Here is a 26,052-nt window from a genome sequence, read left to right as displayed (position 1 = left end):
TAAGATTCTTAATTGGCACCAGTATAAAATTGTGTTTACGTAAGAGCAAAAGCACACAACATTTGGACATTTGAGTGTCTGAATAGAAGTCATGCCTTTAAGGTCCGTTAAACCTTAAAGTTTTTACATTGGACCTACTTAGTAATAATATTGGACAGTGAGTTGCATTTTACTCAGGACTGCCCCCATTTGTTGTTTGGGGGTATTGAAATATGTTCTGGGACGATGTCGGTCTGTCCTGGAAGCTTAGAAACTTCACTTTTTTTATTCACTTTTTTCTCCAGTTGCCAAAAATTGTCTGGCACACAGTGCTCAGTAATATTTTTGACAGATGGAGTTTCAGACACAAATTAATCAACCAGTCAATCAGAGATCCATTCTTCGAGGTGTTGTGGCCCTCAGTGATAAGAATTGATTCTGACACAGGAAAATACAGCCTAGACCTTTGCAAGACCAGCCCCACGTGCCTATATGTCATGCCCCCTTCTCCTTCCATTCCACAAGCATCCAAAAAAAAAAAAAAAAAAAACAGATGAGTCACAGACAATGAAAATAACTCAGCTGCAAGTAATAAAGTACCAAGTCAGACATTGAGAGTCCAGCATTAGCTCTAGGTACAAATAACACTCATCTGAAATCATTATCAGGGTAAATATCTCCTTCTTTTCCATACACATGTTTGCTTTTTCACTAGAACTGAAGGGAACATATTCATCAATCAATGTTTGGAGTTAAAATGCTGCAATGAGCTAACCAGGGGAAGACATATTTGTTATTTCATCTGTTTAGGATGATGAAGTAATCTGTCTCCAGTCTTCAGATAGATAAAATCACATCCAAAAATTAAGTGGAAAAAGGTACATGCACATGAGTAGCTGCAATACATTGAGGAGATTTCTGTACATATTTGATTCAATGTTTATAATACCCATAAGGAGAAAACAGCAGACTGTGGTTATACTTAGATAGCTATACAAAGAGATTCCCATTACTAGGACATGAGTATATATTTGCATATCCTAAAATCAGGATTAGCTAACATACACTTACATCATCAATGGCTAGCTGTAAAAATAGGTTCAAAATGAAGCCCAGTGCAAAATTTGAAAATTTATTACTGTCACTATGTATATAGCTAGAATTTAATCTTTCTTTGCCTTTCTATATGTTTACCTATTTTTGACAGATGGAATTTCAGACATAAATTAATCAATAAACCAGTCGATCAGAGGTCCATTCTTAGAGGTGTTGTGGCCCTCAGTGATAGGAATTGATTCTGACACAGGAAGATATAGCCTGGACTTTTGCAAGACCAGCCCCACATGCCTATATGTCACGACCCCCTCCTCCTTCCAGTCCACAAGCATGAAAAAAAAAAGATGAGTCACAGACAATGAAAATAACTCAGCTGCAAGTAATAAAGTACCAAGTCAGACATTGAGAGTACAGCATTAGCTGGACTTACTATATTCACTTTTCTATTGACTCCCAGATTTTTATTTCTTACTAGTGACTTTAGTGATATATTTCTTTTAACAAAAATACCACCTTAGACAGATCTTAGAAATATTCTGATATGAATTATAAAATTATTAAACATACATGGATTTTCTTTTGCCTATAGACAATTTATTCATTCAATCACCACAATGCCCAATATATAAGTACTATAAATAAAAAGACTAAATTCTCCATATTTGTATTAATATAATAATCATTATAATTTGGGGGATATCATATGTGATCCCACTTACTCCTCACAACTACCAAGCAAATAGATTTCATTATTCCTGCTGTATGAAGGAAGTCTCAGAATGTATGAAAAACTTGCCCAAGTCTCCTGCTAGTAAGTAGAGACAAGATTCAAATACATCTGTCTGACTCAAAGGCTAGCCTAGTACAAAGAGCGCACCAGCTTACAAATTGTTCCAACTCAACTATTTGGATTTGTGAACAATTTCCTCTAGAAAAAACACTGTGGCCTACTGTGAACACTGGAATCGTTTTCTACTACTGCTGTAACAGATTACCAAAAGCTTGGGGACCTCACATAACACAAATTTATATTGCTTCTTACATGAACTATAATACAGTTCTATTTCTTCTTATATTTCTGTAGCTCAGAAGTCTGACATGGAACTCATTGGTCTAAAATCAAGATTCATTACCTGCATTTTTTCTAGAGGATGTAGAGGAGACTCCATTTCCTGGCGTTTTCCTACATTCCGTGGCTCATGGACCCATTCCTTCATCTTCAAAGCCAGCAATGTAGCCATTTCTCTGACCCTTTTTGTGTCCACACTTCCACCTCTGACCACAGTCTGGAAAGGTTCTCTGCTTTTCAAGACTTATGTGATTAGATTGGGTCCACCTGGATAATCCAGGATAATCTCATCTCAATGTTAATAACTTAATCACATCTGCAAAAAGTTCCTTTGTGCCATGTGAGGTAACATATTCATAGTTTGTGAAATTTGAGATGTGTCCATCTTTGGGGGTCCCACTTTTCTGCATACCACAATGAGCTAATGTGTGAACGACTGATAGTCAAATTTCCCTACTAGAGGTTTTTTTAATATTTGGTGGAAAATGATTGTTAATATAAGTGAAATTCTAATTAGTGGTCTAATAATGTAAAATAATGTAAAAAAATGAACATAATATAAATAAGGAAAAAATCTAATAAAGTAAAATTTCAGCTCGTAGGGGAGAAGAAAGACTTTTGGAGAATTGAGTATTATATTTCAGAACAGGGCCCATTTTAAGAACAAACTGACCTAAAAAAATTGGGCACTTGGAAATATGTTCCTCTGCTGGGAAGTGGAGCAGATACTACGTGAAAAGGATGAAAATGGCAAAATATTTGAGGAAAGTGCTTAACAAAATAAACACAAGATTCTAAATAATGATCATAAAAATAACAATATTTTTGAGCATATAATATGTACCAACTATTATAATTAGAACTTTACATTCATTACTTCTTTTAATCCTTATAGCAATTCTATAAAACAGGTGATATTATACCAGTTTTATATATGATACAAATGAAGTTTAGGGAAGTTGAATAAATTAGAACAATGCAAGTAAGTAGCAGAGCCAGGATTCAAACCTAAGTCAAATTTATTCCAAAGACCATGCTCCTAATTACTGCGTTAAACAATGGTAGAAATTCAGCTGTGAGATTAGCAACTAGGGAAGTCCGACATGGCATGGAGTATTTCCCAAGAGTTAAATAGAACATAGTCAGAGATAAACAAGGTAAATGCGATAGTCAATAGTCCAAGAAGATTGGCGGCATTGGCAACTAACCCCATCTGCCAAACACATTTACTAACTGGATTCCGATCCTATAAATAGGACAAATGAAAGAAGATAGGAAGATTGAAAATTAGCAAAATGACTGAGACAAAAACATAAGCCCTAGCAGTTGGATGGAGAATTTTGCTACTACAACAAAAGTAAAACTGATTAGAATTAGGTTTCTACAATACGGCAAAAGTGAACCAGACCACAAGGCTTAAACACCAATAGCAAAAGTGATGCTGCTGATTATGAGAATCTGATATTCAAGCTCTTTTCATCTGTCCCAAGTTTGGGGTTGGTACTTGAGACTGATACTGGACTTAATCTACAGAAAGCCAAGTATCTCGAGCTTTCCAGCTACGAAACAGAATACAGGGAGCGTGAGACCCAAGCACAACGGAAAGATGCTTATTGTAGAGATTGTGTTGCTTTGCTAAACAGTTTGCTTACAGCTCAGCATCCCTAGTTTGTACCTGCTTTCAAAGAGCTTCCCTTCTTTTTATTTCAAGACTATATATTATAAAAATGTCTACTTTTTTGTCTTTCCCCCTCCCCCACCATCCATAGCACCACAGTTGGCAAAGCAGGGATTGTCATTTTTAGGTATGAGCCATTTGTAAGTTGAGTTTATCTGGAAATGTACATGAGCTGCAGTTAATCTAAAAGACAAGACAGGTAAGACTGGAAGGCTGGTAATGTGTCTACATAAAAAAGAAGTTTCACTGAAGATAGAATTCATACTAAGACAGATGGATTTAAGGAATATGAGCTTGTCATAAGCTTATATTTCATCAATCTGGAAATGAGCAACCTGGATTTGAAGAGACAGTTACACATCAGTACTGGTTATTCTGAAATACTGCTACTATCCAGATGTCAGATCCTGTTAGTTCTCATATGACCACCAATTTCAAGAGATGTCAGGATCAAAGACTCTGGGCCTTCAGCACAATTTTAAATCTTGTCATTTCAACACTTGTTGGTCTTTACAAGCCCTTTGTTTACTGTGGGCCTAGGTCCAAAGAAAGACTTTAAATCACTTCATATTTTAACAGGATTTTTTTAAATTATTTTTTTTTCAGTTACAGTTGGCATTCAATGTTATTTTATATTAGTTTCAGATGTAAAGCGTCTGATAATTACATAATTTATATAAAATCATATAATTTTACATAATTAACCCCCGCTTAGTCTAGTACCTAGATGACACTATACACAGTTATCACCATATTACTGACTATATTCCCTATGCTGTACTTCAGATCCCTGTGACTATTTTGTAACTACCAATTTGTACTTCTTAATCCCTTCACCTTTTTCACCCTCTCCCCTCTGGCAACCATCAGTTTGTTCTCTGTATACATAAGTCTGTTTCTATTTTGCTCGTTCATTTATTTTGTTCTTTAGATTCACATATAAGTGAGATCATATGGTATTTATCTTTCTCTGACTTACTTCACTTAGCATAACTTAACAGGATTTTTAACAGTCACACTTACATATTCTCTAACAGATCAGCAGTACATCTTAGCTCCTCTACCCAAAAAGGATACAAGGCTAATAGATATGAGCATTTCAGGTCTTTTTCTAGATTTCCAACTATTAAATAAATTAAGTAAGTTTTATCCCATTTTCTTTATTAGGCAACTCACTTCCCCGTTCCCTCTCATTCCCACCTATTCTTCCTATTGCGCTTCTCAGTGCAGCACTGATTGGTACAGAATTTTGCTGTCCCATCTTCCTTCTGATCCGTGTAGAATTCATTCTCTAAAAGTTCTAGCTTAAAAATATTCATCACCCTAATATGATAAAATATGTGCAACAAAGTGCTTTGACCATTAGTGCTTTACATATATCACTGATGTTTATTTATAAATGTGTGTATGATTTCTGTTTGTTTATTCACTTATTCAACTACATCTATGAACACTTATTAAGTGCCATGTATTGTGCTAGTAGTTTTCAAGGTGTTATCTCATTTTTGGGGTGTTCAATGCCTTCTTTACCTCTGGCATCGGAGCTCTATGTGGTCATTCCTTATTTCATGGATACCTCCTCAAGAACAATGAAAACAACTGCCCGTGAACTGCCTAGATACTATGATGAAAAGACTTAATATATTAAAGCACAGAGATATGTAGTATACGCTCCGATAATAAACCAAAAATATAAAAAATATTAGGAGATCCCTTGATAGATGACCCTGGTGAGTTATGATTCATATTCCTGGTCAGATTGTTGTAGTCTTTCTTTAGGACAGGGAGTGAATAATGTTGGCTTTTCATGCAATCTGACAAGATCATCAGGAAAGATATTGTGGTCAAAGAGCACTTTACTGACTTCAAATTATAACATGTAGCTAGCTTTCTGCTCTGTCATTGAGGAAAGTCAGTTCTGGTCAATTATGTGCTGAACCATAGCTGTGACCAAATACTGATCCTCCTTCTGAAAACTGTGGTCTCTTTTTCCATGGCTGCAGTATGTATAACATGAAAATTAGACTTATGCAGACAAGCAGCCTTTTCTTAGAGAGAGTCAGTCCAGTGAAAAACACTGGCTTTTAAAATAAGGAAGAAAGTAGGAGTGTGCAAATTAAATAAAGATAAGTTGTTAAAGGTTAACTAGTTCCTCCTGGCGGTGTTATAGCAAATGTTATAGTCATTCCCTGGTTCTACAATATTTAGATGTCTTATTTCAGTCACACAGTGGGAGCTGAGAACAAATGTGGGGAAACCAGAAACAAAATACCTTCACAGACATACGCTAAAACCTATTCCCTTAATCCTTCAGTGTTGAATCATATGTTATGTCTGGACCATAAATGTGAAGAATGCCAAAGTAGCTCTGGTTTTGCCAGGCTTTGCTATACACACATGCACGCAAGGAAAAGCATCCCCATCCTGACAATGTTATCAACATTGCCAGTGTAACAGTTTTTTATTGCTGTAGAATAAATTACTGAAAAGTTAGGGGCTTAAAACACCTATGTATTATGTTGACCAGAGGTCTGGGCATAGTGAAGCTGGCTCTCTCCTGAGGGATCACTAGACTGGCCCAGCTGTATTCTCCTCTGGAGCTCAGGGTCCTCTTCCAAGTGTATTCAGGCAGTTGGAAGAGTTTGGTTGCTTGCAGTTGTAGAACTGAAGTCCCTGTTTTCTTGCTGGCTTCCTTGAGCACTTAGCTCTTAGTAGCCACCCTCAGATCCTAGCCGTGTGGCCCTCTCACAACAAGGTAGTTTATTTCTTCAAAAGCCAGCACTAGAATCTCTCTCTAATCTGTTACTATGGGAAGGAGTCTGATTTAATGCAGTGTAATCACATGAGTTACGATACCATCACCTTTGCTATACAACAGAGCCTAAATTAGGGAGTGACTATCCCCTAGTACTCACAGGCCCCACCTATACTTAAGGGGAGGGGATTGTACAGCGCATATGGGAGCAGAATCTTGAAGGCCATCTTAGAATTATGCCTACAACAACTATTACTCAGAACATGGACTGAAGTTTGTGAACTAGATGACAAAAGAGAGAGCAAAATATTACTTACCTCCAGAACCTAGACCTTAAAGGTAAACAATCTCAAGAACAAGAATAGTGCTTTTCAAGAGAAAAACAAAAGAACGTATAAATGACTACCAAAATTCCAAAAAAAAGGTGCTCAGGTCTCAATCTCAACATATCCTTTGAACTATGCCTAGTAGAGATGCAAATTCCTATACAGACTGATAATAAGGCTGGCAAACATTTGTGGATGACTATTTAAAAGATGCCTCATTTTTAGCAACATTAAATCTTAACTTCCCATGAAACCATCCCCCTATACCACCATCTCCTTTTTCTTAGTTATTATATTCGATAACTAGCTGTAAACCAATGTGGTAACAATACATTCTCTACAGATAGAGTATAAATCAACATTTAAATTGTAACCTTAACATTTTCTAGAGTAGGAATAAAATAACCAGATGACCAAATTTTTTTTCTGGCGTATACACCCTGTATAATCACCTCCCCATGAATGTGGTATAGACCTGTAAACATGATAGGATAGTCTCTCCTTTGATTAGATTACATTATATGGTAAAATGATGGGATCATCACCCCCATGATTACATTATGGTATGCAAGACTCTATCTGAGCAGACTGGGGAGATTCTCTTGTTAGCCTTGAAGAAGTAACCTGCAATGTTGTGAGAGGACCACATATCTGGCTGGGACTAAAGGAAAGCTTAAGGAGTTGAAAGTAAGCCTAAGCTGACATCTAGTAAGAAAACAGGGACCTCAGGCATAAAGTTGCAAAAAACTGAATTCTGTTAATGGCCTGAATGAGCTTGGAAGAAAATCCTGAGCTTCAGATCACATCACATCTCAAGTGACACCTGGTTTTGGCCTGGTGAGACCCTGAGCACAGGACTAGGCTAACGCCAGACTGGAAGGCTGACTAATGAAAACTGTGTGATAATACATTTGGGTTCCTTTAAGCTGTTAACTTTGTGGTAATTCTTTATACAGCACAGAAAACTGTGCTGTGTATATATAAGCACAGAAAACTACATATATACAAATTGGTAAATAAAATAAACAAACTAGCAAAATTAGTTTTACAAACTTTCTGCAGCAAGAGCTCTCAATTTTAAAACCCAATTGGTTTTAACAAGTAACTACAAAATTTTCAGACTTTTAAAATGTATTTAAAACTTATACCTGAAATAAACACAGTTTTTGAGGTAATCCAGAGTATTGTAGATGACAAACCAAAGCATAAACTCCTTAAGTTATGAAAAAATGCCAAACCAGTGGGGATTTAACCATGTAACTCCAACAAGTTAAAAGAATATCCGAATAACTAATAATGGTGGCTGTTATGTATTCAGATATACAAAGAAGAAAAGAGCACTTACTCTGAGAGTTGTTCACTGAGAAGACTTGAGGGTGATAGAATCCTGCTTTGCAAATGCACTGATAGGCTCCAAGCACAAATCCTAGGCCTTTAATTGGCCTACACTGTGAAAAAGAAAAGACAGCAAGATAGTTGATCAGAGTTTATTTCACAATATAAAGACCTACAAATATCCATCACTGTAAATAGTAACAGAAATAACACACTTTCCAGAAATCAAGTATCTCTTTTTTGAATTTTTATTTTAGGTTTTTTTTGCCAATAGCCATTTTTTAGAAGTAGCAAATTGAATTTCTTTTCCAAATATATGCCATTACAGCTGCAGTTACCATACATCTTTAACTCATTTGGTACCCACAGGGAGTAATTACTAGACATAGTTTTTGTCTTTAATGCTTCACACAACATCTTCTTGCTTTAAAAGATATTTCCAAAGCCTATAAAAATATTTTTAAAGTGATTCCATGTTAAATATTTCTATCAAAGCAAAAGTAGGTAGATAAGTAGATGGATAGACATATAAAATTTGACATGTGGAAATTGCTTTTATGGATTAAATACTACCTTGGAACACAATAACACAAATTGATGTAATAACAAAACAAAAAAATTGTAATGCAAATTTAGAAGAGAAAAAAATAAATTAATGATCCCAAGGGGATCTAAAGATGTCTAAAATCTGTTACATAGATAAATGTTCTATGTGTACATAAAAAGAAGAAAAACAATGATCAGCTTTCCAAACAGGTCACATCAGGAGACATAACAGACATCACCCAAAACTTAAACTTGGCTTCTTTCAAGAGTATCAATTAATGCCAGCAAATTTCAGCTTAACGTACTTCATTTATGAAAATAAAAGTGTTTACATATAAGATAGTAAGAGCTGATACATGTTCTAAATACACAGAGATATAGCAAGAAAATCTTTGAAAAAGAACTTTTTAAAAGACCTTTTTGAATATTTTATTTCACTAATACCTCTTTTTCATCCAATACACACTTATGTCCAATTATATCCTTCAATCCAGAGCAAATCCATGACCCAGAGTAAAATAAAAGGACAGTGGCAAGAATGATGGGATAAGTTTGTTTGAAGAGAGAGGGATTGATGGCAATGTGTCTTTCACTGTAATAATTTTTTTATTATTTAAACATTCACCATACTTTTTTTTAATAGTTTCAGGTGTACAAAACAATGTAATAGTTAGAAATTTATCATTTATATCCCTCACACAGTGATAACCCCCTTCCCCCCAACTACTACCCCTCTGACATCGCATACAGCCATTACATTTCCACTGTCTCTATTTCTAAAGCTGTATTCCACTTCTTGTAACTATATATATATATAAACTTGTAGTTGACCTTCACTATTGTTCAGCTTCACCATATGTTTTGACCACACCTCATACAATAAAGTACTTTGATATTTTGCCTCACTGGAATTTAGGGGTTAATCTTATTCATTGAAACAGCATTGATTCCCAGACAATATGATTCAGCCCTGCAACAGTCACTCAGTTGAGAAATTTAAATGTTTAACTCAAAATGGATTAAAGACCTAAGCATGATGCCTAAAACCATAAATCTCTTAGAAGAAAACACAGGGGGAAAAACTTCATTACATTGGATTTAGGAACAAGTTCTCAGATATGACATTAAAAGCACAGGCAACAAAAACAAAAACAGGCAAATGGGACTACAACAAACTTAAAAACTTTTGTTGTCAAAGAATTTAATCAACAGACATTAAAATTACAGCCAAGTTATAGAAAAATCAAGCTGGAGAACCACCTGAAGTCCTCCTGAACAGAAGTTTTATAACTAAGGATATAAAGAAGAAGCCACTTCAAGACTGGTAGGAAGGGCTGGCCCCACACCTCCGTGTAGCAGATGATAATCAAGAGGGATATCTCAGCCATGGATGATAATCAAGAGGGATATCTCCCTAGCCTGGAGAACTGGTGCCAGGAAAAGGAACTCCACAACATCTGGCTGTGAAAAACAGTGGGATTCCGACAACCTTGGTGGGATGGAAGCCTGCAGGAAACCCAGACATCCTCTTAAACAGCCCATGCACAGACTCACTCACAGGCAATCACCCTGGGCTCTGGCAGATGGACGGTGACTTAGAGGGTGTTGGAGGCATATGGGGGAAAGACCGAGGTGTGTGACTTCAAAGCAAGGGCTGGAGGGCAGTTGGCATTTTCTCTGTGAGGGGGCCTACTCCGGAGCAGCCAGCATGGCAGGTGCCATCTTTCCTGGGTTGAGCACTCCCCGACAGGCCAAATACGAATCTGATTGGCCTGGTGAGCTCCACTGCTCCACCCTGGTGAGTTCCTCTGGGACCCCACCACACCCATCTCCCCCAAGGCCTGGGGAACTTTCTCATTAACAGCTAGCCCCACCAGCATTGTACTCTTTCTTGGAAAAATATCAAACTCTGTGGGCCCCAGGCAGGTGGCAACTGGCTTCAGTGTGCTTTGAGAGTTTTGCAGAGTAACTCCAGGCTCAGTACTGCCACCAAACCAGAGTCTACATTAACCTGGTGACCACAACTCTTCCCACTCTCCCTGAGACCTTGGTGACTCCCTGAGATCTTGCCTGACAACTCACATACCACATGAGGCTTTAGCAGTGACTGAACCTTAAGGGAGCTGGCAGATAGCAGCAGCCTTGGGGTGTGCTGGAATTTGTGGGGCTTCCCCAGGCCTGGTATTGGTGGCAACCATCCTCGCTTTGCAGTGTGGCTTCTCTCACGTACCTCCAACTTTAGAATAGGAAGCAAACAACTGTGGATCAATTTGTAGCTCCTATGTAGTCTCCAACAAGTCACAGGCAGGGGGTGACCTGAGCCTGCACCGGAGTGCCTCACAAGAAGGCCCAGAACCAACATACTTGGATGTTGGCTTCAGACCATAGCAGAACACCACCTAATTAGCCCCACAAGAAGCAAACACATAGGGTGGTCTCAAAAGGCACCAGAGCCCACTGGGGTGAATCCCACTCAGTGGAATGAGCCCCCTTCACAGCAGCCCCTAAGCTGTGGATGTGGCCATAACTCATAGCCAATCAGCCTGAAGGCCAGTCCCCCCACTGATGTGCCAATAGCAATAAAGGCTCAACTATAAAAGGAGGGCACACACAACCCACACAAGGGACACTCCTGGAGTACCCAGAGCAAGTAACCAGGGAAAATGTGCCAGCGCCCCACAGGATACTTACTACATAAGGCCGCCTGTCCAAGTCTGGGAGACATAGAAAATCTACCTAATATATAGAAACAAACACAGAGAGGCAGCCAAAATGAGGAAACAAAGAAATACATCTCAAATGAAAGAACAGGAGAAAACTCCAGAAAAAGAATTAAATGAAATAAAGGCAAACAACCTATCAGAGACAGAATTCAAAACAATGGTTATAAGGATGCTCAAGGAACTTAGTGAGAACTTAAACAAAGAGATAGCAAGCATAAAAAACGGACTTAGAAACAATAAAAAAGTCACAAACCTTAAACTAGTCAGAAGTGAAGAATACAATAACTGAAATGAACAATGCACTAGAAGGAATCACCCACAGACTAGATGAAGCAGAAGATTGAATCAGTGATTTGGAAGAAAAGATAGCATAAAACATCCAATTGGAACAGCAAATAGAAAAAAGAATCCAAAAATGAGGCTAGTTTAAGAGACCTCTAGGACAACAACAAGCGTAACAACATTCACATCATAGGGGTACCAGAAGCAGAACAGAGAATGCAAGAGATGGAGAACCTATATGAAAAATAATGACTGAAAGCTTTTCTAATTTGACAAAGGAAATAGACATACAAGTCCAGGAAGCACAGAGTCTCAAACAAGATGAACTCAAACCATCCCACACCATGACACATTATAATTAAAATAGCAAAGATTAAAGACAAAGAAAAAATCTTAGAGCAAGAAAAAGGCAACTAGTAACTTATAAGGGAGCCCCCATAAAACTGTCAGCTTATTTATCAACAGAAACTTTGCAGGTCAGAAGGGATTGGCACAAAATATTCATTGTGATGAAAAGCAAGGACCTACAAAGATTACTATACCCAGCAAAGCTATCATTTAAATCAAAGGACAGATAAAGAGCTTCCCAGGCAAGAAAAAACTAAAGGAGTTCATCAACACCAAACTAGTATTACAAGGAATGTTAGAGAGACTTCTTTCAGATTAAAAAAAAAAAAAAAAAAAAAAAGATCAAAAAGGTGAATAATAAAGTGGCAATAGCTACATATCTATCAACAATTACTTTCAATTTAAATGGATTAAATACTCCACACTCAAAAGGCATAGGAGAGCTGATTGGATAATAAGACAATTCCCTTACATATGCTGCCTACAAGAGACGCACTTAAGATTGAAAAACATACACAAACTGAAAGTAAAAGGATGGAAAAAGTTATTTCATGAAAATGAAAAAAAAAAAAAATGAGGTAGCTATACTTATACCAGACAAAACAGGCTTTAAAACAAAGGCTATAACAAGAGACAAAGAAGGACCCAGTAATTCCACTTCTGGGTACTTATCTGAAGAATCCCAAAATGCTACTTCAAGGGGACGTGTGCATCCATATGTTCACTACAGCATTATTTACAATGACCAAGATGTGGAGGCAGCCTGGATGTCTATCAATGGACAAATGGATAAAGAGGTGGTCGTACCTATATATACAGTGGAAAAATTGCTCAGCCATGGAAGGGAATGGGTTCTTGCCATCTGTGGCAGCTTGGATGAATTTGGAGGATATTGTACTGAATAGAGTGTAAGACAGAGAAAGACAGATGCGATGTGATTTCACTTATATGTGGAATCTAAAGAACAAAACAAACACACACACACACACACACACACACACACACACACAAAAACAGAAACAACCTCATAGATACAGAAAACATTTTGATAGTCGCCAGATGGGAGGGGTGTTGGGTGTGTAGGTAAAAAAAAAGGGAAGAGATTAAGAAGTACAAATTGGTTGTTACACAGTAGCCATGGGGATGTAGGGTGTAGCATAAGAAATATAGTCAATAATATTGTAATAACTATGTATAGTGAAATATGGGTACTAGATTTATCAGGATGATAGATGTGAGAAGGGTGGGGGCAGGTTGAAAAAAGTGAAGGGATTAAGAAGTACAAATTGGTAGTTACAAAATAGTCATGGGGACGTAAAGTATAGGGAATATAATCAATAATATGGTAATAACTATGTATAATGCAAGGTGGGTACTAGACTAGTCAGGGGAATCACTTCTTAAATTATACAAATGTCTACTGTACACCTGAAATTAATATAAAATAATATTGAATTTCACTGCTATGGAAAATTAACAAATGGGGGGGGAAGATGAAGGAAAATAAGAGGTTCAAGCTTCCAGGTATAAAACAAATAAATTATGGGGATATAATAATAATGTACAGTATAGGAGATATAGTCAATAATATTGTGATAGCATGACATGGTATCAGGTAGTTGCTGTACTTTTCATGCTGATCACTTCTTTAGGTATATAATTGTTGAATAATTATTGTGTACCTCTGAAACTAATATAATATTGTATGTTAGCTATATTTTCAATAAAAATCTATAAAAAAAAGAATGCAATCAGCAGAGCGAAAAAGCAACCTATCGAATGAGAAAAATACTACAGGCATGACATAGAATCCATCTCAACTCCTGGTAAATATAATTGCAGAGCAAAGCCTGGCCAACTTGACAGTCAATAATATTTTGTATGGAGGTACTACTGAACAGTGGAATGGTTAACATGAAGGCAGAGGGTAAGTCTTATTTGGTATTTAATTGAAACAATGCTTGTACCTAAGGATCACATTTCCATATAATTCTGGGGGGAAAAAACAAAAACTTATTTGAACTGAAAGGAGGAAGCAAAAAAAAAGCAAATACAATTCATATAATTCAAAAGCCTCTAGAAACGGACCTTTAAATATTTTTTTTGTTTTTTTTACTTTGTTTTGGACTCTTCCTAAAATATCAAACACTTTCTTGCTTCTCTGAACTGAACATCATAAACAAAATTGACTATTTCTTCATGCGTCAGAATCATTACTGTGAACAATAGGTACTGAACTGGGCTGAAACACACCAATGCCCTCTGGAGCTATTGGAGGTTTACGATTATTTTCTCATATACTATATAGCCCAGACTGTTGTACTTTTTGAGTTGTTATGCTTAGTTTTTATGTTTTTCTTTTATTCTTTATTTTAAGCTACCAGTTGTCATATTTTAATTCTGAAATATGGACGTCCTTCTAGAAGTGCCTTTTCCCTTCTAAATTATGGTTATGATTGCCTATATACACGAAAACTAGACCACCGGAACACAAATCAAGAGTATATAAGATAAGAAATAACAAAGTAAGAGGAAATAAGATAATAAATAATCCGTATTTACTGAGTGTTTACCATATGCCAGGCCATGTTCTAAAGATTGCATAAGTATTAACACATTTAATCCTATATCAATTCTATAATCTCCATCTTAAAGATGAGAAAATTAAGGTAAAGACTGCTAAAGTAACTGCCCAAAGTCACACAGCTAGTAACTGGCAGAGCTAGGATTCAACTCAGCATCTGGCTCCTGTCGCATCCAGCACAACACGGGCAGTGAGAGAATGAGAAGGGGCAGCAAAAGGTTAAGAAAGAAACAGAAATCAAGACAGTTTTGAAACAGGGGCCAAGGGTCTCACAGCCTCAAAGGACTGAGAGCCCCGAATCGGGCCACCTTGTGGCTTTTATTGATGCACATACAAGGAAGTAGCATTGTTTTTACTACGGTCTGTGAGTCTCATACACCATACTAGAAAACTGGTTCAAACCAATCACCTTGCCTGTTGAAAGTCCCATGATGTATAAATAATTATTGTTTGTACCTCCCCAGGGGACAAAACCTTTATGTTGAAAACTTACTGAGATGGAGAACTGATGTTATCACTTCCCAAGCAGGTTGTGGGAAGGAATACAGCCACAGAGGCAGAAGCTCTCCTTAGATGGGGGAAGGTAGGGGGCTAGGCCCAACTCTATCAACCCCATGAATTCTCCTGGTGGTCCCCACACAACTGTGCCTGTCTTAGGTCATTCTTTTCTTGAGGAATCTTACCCGTCATTGGCTAGCCAGTCATCCTTTGGGGCCAAACAAGGAGATGGCATAAAGGTGAAGTAATGTCCCTGAAAGTAATAGTCTCACAGACTTTTCTTTCTTTTTAGGGGTAGGCTCAAGGGGACAGACAGGCAGGCAGCTGTGTGATAACAGGTTCCAAAGAGAGTAACAACTGCACAAAGTATAGTAGCAGGATTCCATACACAGGAGGAGCAGATGCTACTTTGGTCACTTTGGAATCTATTTTTATTGTTCCAAGACCATTATTTTTCTATTCTAGGTTTCAGGCAATATTCCAAATGGATCAGTTTGCTGGATCATTAAGCTTCACATAAGTGAAATTTATTAATTTAAAAATGTATATATAAAATATATTTTAAGAAGCAGTTAATTCCTACACATGTTACAAATTTTAAAAATAAACCTCTCCATTCTCAACGCAGAGTTCTAAGCTCAAATCTTAGAAAATGAATCTTCATTTCGGGGCACGCAAGTAGAGTATCTCCCCTCTACCTGAGTTCTTGAAAATAGATGTCCCTCTGTGACTAAGGAGAATCATGAGGCCAGTTAACAGACACTTAGTCCCAAATTAAATTCAACAAGCGTAGCATAGGAACCAGACGCTTTCATGGCAGTTGGATGTTCACTTCTTTTTCTTCGGTTGCAAAAACACAGCTCTGCTCTGCTTTGACAGAAAACTTATCTGACTCCAGAAAGGATTTCCTGCTATATTGAATTTACTGAGCCTTATTCAAAAAGCAGATGGCAACACCACAGAGGCATAAAAAAAGATGAAAGCCTTGATACTGGCAAGATGAAGTAGTATCTGTGTCTACTAGCATATTTTTAAAAGATGGCAGCGTTTATTTTTCTTTTACTCCTATGTAACTTGTGAAGAAATACTGTGAAATGATGAATCTGTTAATTTGGGATTGGGTTTGGGGAAACCTGGTACTAAAAAACATTAATTACATTAATATCCAGTGGCTCTAAACAACTACTTGCAAATTTAGTAAAACAAAGGAAAACACTCAAACAGAGGAAATCTAAAAGGCCTCCAGGCAGTGATAGGGTACACATCACCCACATATTTCATCAAACAATCTTCCAGAAAAACAAGTACTCCCAAATAACAAATAATGCAGTATTTCACCAGGAGAAAAAAAAAGAGCTACATTTTGTCTCCATTATTCATCAGCTGCCAGAACCTGGTTTAAAAGCATGATGGACTGGAGAAAGGGGTGGAGGGAGTGAGAGGATGTCTTCTTTTACGATATAGTTAAAATTAAAAAGAAACTGTTTTGTATTCTTAATTTTTTAAATGTGTTTTTATATTCAGTTGAGCCACCTCTCATAAAACAGAGCTAAAGGATGACAGTGTAGTATCTGGGATGGACAAGTCTACAAACCTCACACTGACACAGCCTGATGCTTTGTGGGGGTTGAAACTGACTCAGGAACATGTCAGGATTATACCTCATTGACTGAGCAAGCCCATTTTTCTAGATCGTCCTACAGAAATAGCCCCAAAGGCTTGATAACCTGAAGTGCTTAATATGGTCAATGCTTTTAAAAAATGAAACAGTGCCCTTCACTAAACCACAAACTCACTATGATGCAACTGTGCTCTACTTTTGACACCCTGTGCTTTCTGTGGTCACAGTTCATAAGCACTGGGGACTTCCTTTTCATTCTTCTCTTAATTAAGTGCCTGCATACTGAAACCCATGGCATGTTATGTGTTGCAACAACAAAGGGGAACAAAGCCATGGTCTTGTTCTCAGAGAATTTATAATCCACAATAAAAGCAAATTCAGAGCCGCTGTACGGTGCTCTACCCTCTTCACAACTGAAGGGCTTCATGCGTGTAAGTTTGCTTTGGAGTAATCCATCATTAGACATTTTTCCAGAATCAATTGTTTGTTAGAATAAAAATTGTTCTACTAAGAAAAGAGGTTAATAGAAGAATACATATCCGGTAATTTAAATTTCATAAAATTCAAAAACATGTAAAACTGTTATAAAGTATTGTTTAAGAACACATACATATGACATCATTAAAGTGCTAAAAGGGGTAAAAAAAAAAAAAAAGGGGGAGAATTGTATTCCAAGAAAAAATATCTGTTCAAATGTGAATGAAAGGAAGGTATTTCTAGTCAAACAAAACTTGAAAAAAATTCCTCATCACTAGACTTATGATAAAAGAAATGTTAAAGGAATTTTAAAACAGAAGGAAAATTATGTCAGCCAGAGCACTAAAATGCAGGATAGAATGAATAGCAATGGAAAGTAAATATATAGGTAAATCTAAATTAATATACACTGTATAAGAGAGTAATAGTAATGCTGCCTCATGGCTTTCATTATATCTTGAATTAAAATGTAATGCAAAAGTCAGGGGGAAAGGTACATATAGTTGAAAAGTGCTGATACCTTATTTTGTCTGAGAAAGGTAAAAGGAATTACTTACATTAGTCTGTAGACGCATGTTGTAACCCATAGAATAACGACTAAAAGTATATAAAAATAGTGTATAACTAACAGGGAAAGAGAAAAAAAGTGGAATAATAATAAAAAAGAAATACTAGATTAATGTCAAATAAAGCAGGGGGGAGGGAGGGAAAGAGAGATGGAAATAAGGAGAGAGAGAGAGAGAGAGAGAGAGAGAGAGAGAGAGAGAGAGAAATATAATGGGACAGCTAGAGAAAACATATTAAGAGGCCATACATGAATAAAATAAACAAGGAAGGGAAGAGGAAAAACAGGAATACAAGTAGGCTGTCTGATATCTAACGGTGATTTCTTTCAAAATTTGCATTCATTGTTATGTGGTCTTTCCAGTGATGATTATAAAGCAATTTAAGACCATTCAACTTATATGATGTACATTTACTTTTTTAGAAAAGAACAAAAGCAGGCAAAACTAATGTATGCTGTTAGAAATCAGGATAGTCATTACCTTTGGGACATTGTTTGCAAGAGAGCAAAAATGGACTTATTGTTGATAATATTCTCTTTTCCCATTTAAGTGTTTGTTAAGTATGGTCATTTTATGCACTATTCTTTTAAGTATTTTTCACATCAATGAAAGTTTAAAAAAATATACAAGTGCCACTATGAGAAACCACTACACACCCACTAGGATGGCTAAAATAAAAAAAAGGCAAACAATAACAAGTGTTGGTGAAGATGCAGAGAAATTGGAACCCTCTTACATTGCTGGAGGGGTTGTACAACAGCACAGCCCCTTTGGGAAACAAGAGTATCAGTTCCTTTAAATGTGCACAGAGTCCGTAGCAGGATCATTCATAATAACCAAAAAATGAAAACAACTCAAATGTCCATCAGCTGATGAATGGGTAAATAAAATGTTCTATCCATATACAGTGAGTCCTCACTTAACATCATCAATAGGTTCTTGGAAACTTCAACTTTAAGCCAAATAATATATAACAAAACCAATGTTACCATAGGCTAATTGATATAAACAAGAGTTAAGTTCCTACCTTCTAAACAAAGGTTCCACAAACACTACTATTATTAAACATTGAAATGAATGTCAGCTATATATATATTTAAGAAAGATTAATAAAAACAAGTAAGATGATTACTTTCCAACTTGCTTATTCCAGTTCAAGGTGGTGGGTGGCCAGAGCCTAGCTCAGCCGTGCAGGGCACCAGGTGGAAACCAACTCTGGACAAGATGCACTCTATCACAGAGAACACACACACACACACACACACACACAGGCCGGGACAACTCAGACACGCCAGTTCACCTAACTGCACATCTTTGGGATATGGGAGGAAAGCAGAGTACTGGGAAAAAACCCCACACAGACATGAGTCGAACATGCGAACTCCACACAGACAGTGGCCCCAGTGGGAATCAATTTTTTTGTTTCTCATTAACTTTATAATGAAACAAACCTGAACAAATGATGTTACGTGAGGACCTGCTGTAATGGAGTATTATTCAGTGATATTATTCAGTGAATTCACAACATTCAGTGAATGCTGTAATGGAGTATTCATTCAGAATGAAGTATTGATATCTGCTACAACATAAATGAATTAAATGAGTTAAAGAAGCCAGTCACACATAGAGAAAAAACTGAGAGTTGCTAGATGGGAGGCGGGAGTGGGAGTAAGGGGGAAGGTGAGGGAATTAGAAAACAGTCAGTAACCACAAGATGGCCATGGGATTACGAAAGTCAATTTGGGGAATATAATCAATAATGTTGCAAAGATTTTGTAGGGTATCCGATGGTCACTTGTCTCATTAGGGAGACCACCTCAGGGATGATGTAGATGCCTGATCACTGCACTGTACACCTGAAGCTGAGGCTGAACAATAATGAATGTCAACTACAATTTTATATATACATATAGTTACAAGAAGCAGAGTACAGCATTAGGAATAGAGACAGTGGAAATGTAATGGCTGTGTGCGATGTCAGAGGGATAGTGGATGGGGGGGGTTCACACAGTGTGAGGGATATAAATGATAAATGTGTAACTATTACATTGTTTTGTGCACCTGAAACTAATAATAAATAAATAAATAAATAAATAAATAAATAAATAAATAAAGGCCAGTCACAAAAGAACACATATTGCATAATTCACTTATATGAAATGTCCAGAATAGGAAAATCCATAGACACAGAAAATAGATTAGTGGTTGCCAAGTGTTGGAGAGAGATAAAAGGGGATACAGGGGTAATATTTTTTTGGGGGGGTGACAAAGATGTTCTGAAATTACATAATTGTAATGATTGCACAACTCTGAATATACATTTTGAAAGGGTGAATTTTATAGTATATAATTTATATTTTAATAAAGCTGTTATGAAAAGCATCACTATACAAAAGACAACTGAGAAAATGAAAACAATAGAAACAAACATACATGCATGCAAATACGAGCTATAAAATTCAAACATTTTTGGTGATGCTTTTTCTTTGTCATCTTTGGCTGCTATAACCAAATACCATAGATTGGAGGACTTAAACACAGAGGGTTAGGACCTCTGTATATGAACTTCAGGGAAACACAAACATTCAGTTCATAACATGATTAATGTGTACAAGAAGGTAAAAGACAAGATTGATAATGTTGACAGAGACTAGCAAAAAATCAAATGGATTTCAATAAATGAAAAACGGTAACTAATTAAAAATTAAATTAATAGAGTAAACATCCATGAGACACAGATGAAGAAAGAATTATTACAGTAAAGGTTAGATTATAAAAAATGTCTGTAATTGAACATAGAGAGAAAAAATGGACAATACAGAAAACAATACAGAAAAAATAGGGAACATACTGAGACTGTCTAACATACATGTGTATGGAGACTCAGAGGGGAAATAAGAGACAATGGAACAAAAGTACCATTTTAAAAGATAATGGTTGAAAATTTTCCAAAAGAGTTAATTAAGTTCAATGTTCAAGATTCACTAAAAACCTAAGTTAAATTAACACAAGGAAAACAACACCTAAACATATCAAATGCAAAGATAATCTTAAAAGCTTTACACACATACACATATATATACTAATATATATGTTTATCTACCTATATATATATATATATATATACATATATATATGCAGAAAGAAAATAACTGCTAGTCTAGAGTTTATATACAGTAAAAATACCCTTCAAAAAAATAAAAGTAAGATAAAGATATTTGCAGAAAACCAGAATCTGAAATCATTTTTCACCAGAAGACTAATTCTACATAAAATACTAAGGAGCGTTCATTAGGCAGAAAGAAAATGATCCCAAATGAAAGCTTGAAAATAGAGAAATGAATTAAAAACCATGGAAAAGGTAAAACTGTGGTTCCTCTAAATTAATATTTACTGTTTAAATCATTGATGTAATTATGTATGTATTTTTAGGGACACCCCTAAGAGAATACTAAGAAAATATAAAATACAAAGATGATACAAGTGATGAGAAATGACAGAAAGAACAGAAGAGGAAAAAACAACTAGAAATCAATTAGTAAAACTGTGTATGCAAAGTCAAATATACCGTTAATTATATTAAACAAAAATAAAATCTAAAATATTTTCAGTAAAGTTGTTATAGATTAAACGTGTCCCCCTAAAATTCATGTTACAGTCCTAACTCACATCCAGTATTTGGAGATGGGGCCCTTAAGTAGTAATTAAGGTTACATAACGTCATAAGGGTGAGGCCTTGATCTGATGATTTAAGGTAAGAGATTTCTCGCCCATCCCACCCCTCTCTGCAACCCATGTGAGGACAAGAGAGAAGGCAGTTCTCCATAAGCCAGGAAGAAAGCCCTCAACAGAAACCAAATCTTCTGGCATGTTAATCTTGGAGTTCTGTCTTTCAGAATGATGAGAAATATATTTTGTTATGACAGCCCTAGCAAACTAACAGAGATTTGGGTACCAGGAGTGAGGTACTGCTGTAAAAAATTCCTAAAAATGTAGCAGAAGCTTTGAAACTGGCTAAAGGGTAGAGGCTGGAGGAGTTTTGAGGTTCATACTATAAACAGCCTAGATTGTTGTGAAGGGACTACTGGTGTAGACCCAGAAAGAAAAAAAGTAGAGGAAAAGCCTCCATCTTCTTACAGCATGCATAAATAATCATGACCAGAATGTTGGTGTGTGTGTGTGTGTGTGTGTGTGTGTGTGCAGACTGTGGATAAAAGGGGGGCGCTGAAATAAATCTGAAAGTAACCTCACAGATCATAAATTCCTAACTGGGAAGGTCATGGTGGGTGGTGACACCCTAGGACTAATGAAAAGGTTTATTTTTGCCTTAAGCTAGCCCTGTCCATTGTTCCTGTGCATCTATTTTAACTAACACGCCTTTGAAATGCCTCTTGTTTAGACTCCTTGGAGACGTAACCACCCTCAAGGGAGCAGATAAGCTTATTAACTATCCTGTACCTTGCTCTGGGTTACCTGCATGTAATCTTCCTTGTGTTCACTCCTAAATTCCAAATGTATAAAAGGAACTGCAAGACTGTTATCTCCAGAGCATATGAGATCTTGCTTCCTGGCATGTCATCATTTTGGCTCAAACAAACTCATAGAAATTCTCTACAGATTTGGACATTTCTTACATTGACAGGATGTTAAAGGCCATTCTAGTGAGGTCTCAAATGGAAATGAGAAACACTACTGTAAACTGGAGGAAAGACGATCCTTGTTATAAAGGGGCAAAGCACTTGGCAGAGTTTTCTTCTAGTGTTCTGTGGAAGATAGAACTTGCTAGCCATGAAAATGAATATTTAGCTGAGGAGATTTCTGAGCAAAATGTTGAAGTTGCAGTATGGAATCCTCCTGGCTGCTTACAGGAAAATGTGAGAGGAGAGCGATGAATTGAAGAAGAAATTGTTAAGTAAAAAGGAACCAGAAGCTAAGATTAGGACAATTCTCACCCTGTCCATATTGCAAAAAATGAGAAAATGTTTTTGCAGGATACCAAGGAGGTACCACTCAACAGAGACATTAAGAGACCATGAATAGAAACATGGTCAATTTAAAATGAAGGAGATGGAGACAAGACTGTCTCCAAAATGAAAGAAGGCTGTCAGATTTCTTAAATTCAACAGGACAAGATGATAGAGCTATTCAGCTATGAGCACACTTTATCCTTCAAAAGAAGGGAAGAAAGTCCCCAATGGTAATTCAGAAATAATCAGGGCTGCCATTCCCACAACAGGCCCAAGGAATACAGTTGGTTCCTCCTTGGCTTCAAAATGTGGGTCCACCTCTTCAGTGTCTGCAGGCAAGGGTGTCCCCACCCAGTGTCCCAGCTGGGGCCACCCTCACAGAGAACCTCGTGGGTGGTGTGTCCTGACAGTGCATCGAAGGCAGAGCTGTAGGGGTCATACTGCCATCCCAGTGGCCTGGAGGGCTGAGAACCAAACCAAACAGGAGTCTTCTCTGGCCTTAAGATTTAGTGGAATTTGCCTTGCTAAGTTTTACCCTTACTTGGGATCTTTCACCCCTTTCTTCCTTCTGACTTTTCCCTTTTGGGGATGAATAGGAATGAATGTCTGTCCTATCCCTATTCACTATTGTAGAAAGTCTTCAGAAAGGAAGACTGAAGAACATTTTGATTAACCCAAAAGAAGACACATAAATAAGAAAAAGTAAATGTAAAACAGATGGTAGATTTGAATCCTAACTATAGTAATTATATATATATATATATATATATATATATATATATATATATACACACACACACACACACATATATATGAGAATATATATATACATATATATATGAGATATGTACTTCAGATAAAACATTAAAATTGTCAAATTGGACTAAACAAATTCAAAAAGCTGCTAACAGGAGACATATTTTAAATATAAGGGCACAGAAATAGTCTAAATAAAAGGATAAAAAATATATTTCTTTCTTGGGGATCCACCAGAAGCAAATCCTGGAACAAGGATTTGAATTACAAATAGTTTATTTAGGAGATAATTCCATGAAAATGGAGAAAAGGAACAGAGACAGGAAAAAGAAGACAGAATCAAATACATGATGCTTCATCAAGAGAGTTGCTGTCTGGTAACCGGAACTTAATTCCTTGAGGGAATTCTGGAAGCCACCACAGAATAAGAGCTAAGCTATCTGAACCTCAGCTCAGAGCTACCCCACCTGAGTGTGGTTAAAGGCTGCTCTCAAGGACATTAAATCTCTGGCACTTGAACTTTCCATAATTAAGACAACAGAACAGTCCTCAGGCAACTGGAAATCCAGCCTATGCACTATAATCAATAGTAAGACCTGAAGGAATATGGTTGGGGCATTGGCACATATGCAAAGAACACACCGTGCAAACATAGCAAAGAAAGCTTGTATAACTATACTAATATCAGACAAAATAGATTTTAAGGCAAGAAGCATTACCAGAGACAAAAAGGGACTTTCATAATAATAAAGACATCAATCTCTCAGGAATATACCACAATCCAAAATTATCTATATCTAAAAATACAGCTCCAAAATATATAAAGTAATAAATGAAAGATGTATCAGGGACCACTTGATACACAAAAAGCCTACCTTACTGAGGGAAATTTAAGACAATATAAATAAATGGAAGGATACACCCATGTTCATGGATGGAAAGACAATTGTCAAGATGTCCAATCTCCAAAAATTCATCTATGGATACAATGCACTGCCAAACTGACAATCTGATTCCAAATTTTATATAGAAATGCAAAGGGCCGAGAATAGCAAAGAACTTGAAGAACGACAAAACTCAAGGAATTGCTCTATAGGCCATCAAGACTCTTGTAAAGCCAGGGTAGTTATAACAATGTGGCATTAGCACAAGTCAAGAAAAATTGTACAATGATCCAAAATAGTAAGTGTAGAAAAAAAACCAAGAATGTGTGGATCTGCAACGCAGAGCAAAAAAGAAAATGACAGTCTTTTCAATAAATGATGCTAGGTACCTTGGATATTCATATGGAAAAATAGGAAATTTTTTCCTACTTCCCAGCATATATAAAATTAAATTCTGCCTTGATTGTAGATCTCAAATATATAACATAAGACAAACTTCTAGAATATAGCAGAGATGAGTATCTTCATGATTTGGCAGTAGTATTAAATATAAAGATTAAAAACCACTTTTGATCAATAGATACAATTTATAAAGTAAAAAGTCAAGTTGCCAAAAGGAGAAAGTATTTGAACATACACATTAACAAAAGAGGAGCTCATATCTAGAATATAAAACAACTCTTAAACATACATAAGAAAAAGACATTCCAATGTAAAACTGAACAAAAGTTTAACTAGAATGTCACAATGGTTAATGAACATATACAAAGTTTTCAACCTCATTAGTCATCAGAGAAAAGCAAATTTAAAATAACCAATACATATCCACCGAAATGGCTAAAACTTAAAAATCTAACAATATAAGTGTTAGTGAGGATATGGAATAAATAGAAACCTCGTATAGTACTGTCAGACATATAAATCTATACAATTTCTCTGGAAACAAATTTCGCATTACTTACTTTATTTGAAAATGACACATCCCATTATCCAGCTATTTCAACCTTAGGTACATACCCAATGGAAAGACACGCAAACATGCTTCAATAGTAGCCGCACCGTGTGTAATAGTCCTAAACTGTTAAAAAGCCAAATATTCATCTAAAGTGGAACAGCGGAATAAATTATGTTCTATTTATATAATAGAATCCTATAAAACAATGAAAATAAACTAATGCTATATGCAAAAATGTAGAGAAATCCCTCGATGTTGAGCAAAATAAGTAATATATGTTGCATTATTCTATTGATATAATGTTCAAAAACAGGAAAATGCAATGTGCTGTCTTAGAAATCAGGGTATTTGTTAATTTGGGGCAATAGTGAAGAGGAGGTGATGGGTAGAAGCACAAGAGGTCTTCTGGAGTGCTAGTATTTTTCTCTCAAACTGAGTGGCAGTTACACAGGTGTGTTCTCCTTGTGACAATTCATTGTGCTGTATACTCGTGAGTCTGTACTTTTATGCAATGTTTTTATGTCAATAAAAGTATAAAATTAATATGCCACATTTCTTCCTCCTGCCCAAAAAATAATTTAGTTCTCCTTTCTTTAACCTATCATAGAAATCCTACTTTTTATTATTCTGATTTATTTGAAAGAATC

The 26,052-nt window shown here is 36.4% G+C and overlaps 1 protein-coding gene across 1 annotated transcript in view; it reads right to left on the bottom strand.

The window, feature by feature from the left end:
* GPR158 (G protein-coupled receptor 158) overlaps positions 1–26,052 on the bottom strand; it is a 394,094-nt gene that overhangs the window by 167,487 nt on the left and 200,555 nt on the right. Inside the window, exon 3 of the mRNA XM_033100781.1 lies at positions 8,209–8,311. Within this exon, the coding sequence (XP_032956672.1) occupies positions 8,209–8,311 (103 nt within the window). The remainder of the gene's footprint in view (positions 1–8,208; positions 8,312–26,052) is intronic.

Source organism: Rhinolophus ferrumequinum, assembly GCF_004115265.2.
Source record: "Rhinolophus ferrumequinum isolate MPI-CBG mRhiFer1 chromosome 5 unlocalized genomic scaffold, mRhiFer1_v1.p scaffold_110_arrow_ctg1, whole genome shotgun sequence".
Taxonomy (NCBI): domain Eukaryota; kingdom Metazoa; phylum Chordata; class Mammalia; order Chiroptera; family Rhinolophidae; genus Rhinolophus; species Rhinolophus ferrumequinum.
The sequence above is the reverse complement of the archived record's forward strand: the minus strand, read 5'-3'. Positions and strand labels throughout refer to the sequence as shown.